At 39.0% G+C, this 2,277-nt stretch overlaps 1 protein-coding gene across 3 annotated transcripts; it reads right to left on the reverse strand.

The window, feature by feature from the left end:
• Positions 1 to 6: 6 nt before the first annotated feature.
• On the reverse strand, positions 7 to 2,108 carry LOC105119803 (protein ENDOSPERM DEFECTIVE 1-like). 3 transcript variants are annotated; one of them, XR_841196.1, is made up of 7 exons: positions 1,577 to 2,108; positions 1,372 to 1,491; positions 973 to 1,089; positions 795 to 883; positions 533 to 683; positions 466 to 498; positions 7 to 288 (listed from the first exon to the last, which is right to left on the reverse strand). XR_841196.1 is itself a non-coding variant. In XM_011017990.1 (5 exons), exons 1-5 carry the CDS (start codon positions 2,054 to 2,056, stop codon positions 267 to 269), a joined length of 828 nt encoding a protein of 275 aa, XP_011016292.1. In that variant the 5' UTR covers positions 2,057 to 2,108; the 3' UTR covers positions 7 to 266. The 3 variants fall into 3 exon arrangements, 1 of the variants encoding a protein (XP_011016292.1); XR_841195.1 differs by lacking the exon at positions 466 to 498 and having other exon boundaries at positions 499 to 683; XM_011017990.1 differs by lacking the exons at positions 466 to 498; positions 533 to 683.
• Between the last annotated feature and the right edge of the window lie 169 nt (positions 2,109 to 2,277).

The following is a 2,277-nucleotide window of genomic DNA, read 5'->3' on the forward strand; positions in this document are numbered from 1 at the left end:
ATCAATACCGTCATTTAGTGGTTACAATAACAGGGGCATCCGAAACATGGTAATTAATTAGGAGTTGGATATTTTTCTTTCTTCTTATCCAAGTGATTGATGAGCTCAGGGAATGGGCACAGAATACAATAAGATATCAGTAGTATAATTAATTTTGAACAGAATTATGGTGTAGCAGACCTGTGAATTATATGTCATTGACAACAGATCCCCACATTCTTCAATAAGACCTCTTTCTCCTCCAGTCACCCTAGCTACTTCTGAGATCAAATGTTCTGTTTCTTCAGCCTGCATCAAGAAATGTTCAAAAGAATCATTCATGATGGGTTTGGAGGATAAGAAATGGAGACAAATTTAATTTTGGTTAAGGTAAGGATGATAGCTTGTGACACTATTTTGGCATCTTAGACACGGGTGTGACAGAAGAGAAGGCAATTCTGTTTGGAAAAAGCGGAAAGCACCTACCTACCTCAGTTAACAGACTGTTGGTTGGCCCACCTTTTGAGTACCATCAAGCATTCTTTTTATCCACCTTTTGAGTCTAATTAACTAACTGTTCAGATTTTGTAGCAAACACGGGACCCTCTTTCTAACACTATGCCTTCATGGCGCATTGTTTTCCTTTGGATGACACAATTAGGCTGGTCTCAAACAACCTTCCTCCTTTGAAAACTTTGGTTCTCCTACCCGTATGGTTGGCGTATATTGTTTATGGTTAGATGTTTTTTCACTTCCCAACAGAAGTACTTCCATTCATTGATTATTAGAGAAAAATGTGAGAAAATCCACCTCACCTTTGGCATAAGGCTTTCATGTGAAAAGCTATTGTGTCCATCAATTTTGCTGCAGAGTTCAATGCCTCCCCTACCTCCCTAATATCAGCCTACAATGGACATCCATATCGTTGTCAGAGTACAGCACACAAGAATGATAAAACCCTGAAAGTGACAAAAGGAAAAGGGTAAAACATACTCTAGCATTTCCACTGATTGGAACTTGAAGTGAGGCATTCAACAAAGCTTGAATCGCTTCTGACAGGGATACTGAATAATCCGTTTCAAAAGCTGCCCATTCATCCAGATATGGCATCTATAAAATTCATTCCATTAGAACAACAAATAGCACTATTGTTGCTGTAAACTATTACATGTAACTGTAGATTGTTTGGTCACAATAGAGTTGCCTAAATGCAAAACACAAGTTAAACGCTCAACCAGGTGAGATACAGGCAATTTGTTTTTTTATTGTTTTATATTATTATAGTTCTGGGGCAAAAGTTGATGAAGAAGAGGGAAAAAAAATGTAGAATTCAATAGATACAATAAAACAGACTGTGTGTGTGTGTGTGTGTGTCAGCAGCAGCAGCCTTACTTGAGCTTCAACGATGGTCCATAGAAGTTTGATTCTCTGCAGAAGGCCAAGCTCAACGCGTTTTCTTTTCACTGAGTTGTATAATTCTGTTATCTTGACACCGAGGGAATACAGGTTTCTCTACGAAAGAGAAGAGAGGATTAATCACTTTTGAGATTGGAATTGAACAAAATAGCAAATATTAAGGAATGAGATTGTATAGTACCTCAGTTTCGCATGTCTGAGCTTGAGTGGAAGCCTGTGCTTTTGCGTTGACAAATCTCCACTGCAGGTGGTGGTTGTGCAGCAGCTTGAGAGATTGCACATCTTCTTGGCTAGAAACTTTCCTTGTTTTTCTAGAAGCATCAATAGGGATCTTGGAGCAAGGGCCCACTGGAGGCAGCTTTGCAGATTTGAGTGAATGAAACAAGGTGGGATCGCAGCTGCTTGTAGATCGCTGTAAATTGAGAGAACGGGAGCAAGGGGAAGCACACGGATTGTTATTATTATTAAGCCTGTTGAGATTTCTCTCCGCTAGAAATCTAGTATCGGTATCGCCGAGGAGTTCAGGAAGAGAGCTTCTGACATCATTATTGATGTTGTGATGATCCGAAGAGGAATCAGTGGAAATGGAGATCCCAGTGGATTGCAACATCTTCGCAGCAGCCGATGAGATGTTGATGTTGGAGGTGGAACGTTGATGCATCAACAGTAATTTAGAGTAAGAGGATGTGTTGACGGGGCTGAGTGTAACGGACATGTTTTTCAAACATCAAACATCAATAAAACATCAATACAATACGGCTTAGTTTATTGATTAACCTGGTATTTTCAAATTTAAGCACTATTGCTTAAATCTCTAATTAAATGAGCAATATTTATTCTAGTAAAATACTGCTTACTAATCAATACAGGGTTTTCATAAAC

This window comes from Populus euphratica, unplaced genomic scaffold (genome assembly GCF_000495115.2).
Source record: "Populus euphratica unplaced genomic scaffold, PopEup_1.0 scaffold3606.1, whole genome shotgun sequence".
Lineage (NCBI taxonomy): Eukaryota > Viridiplantae > Streptophyta > Magnoliopsida > Malpighiales > Salicaceae > Populus > Populus euphratica.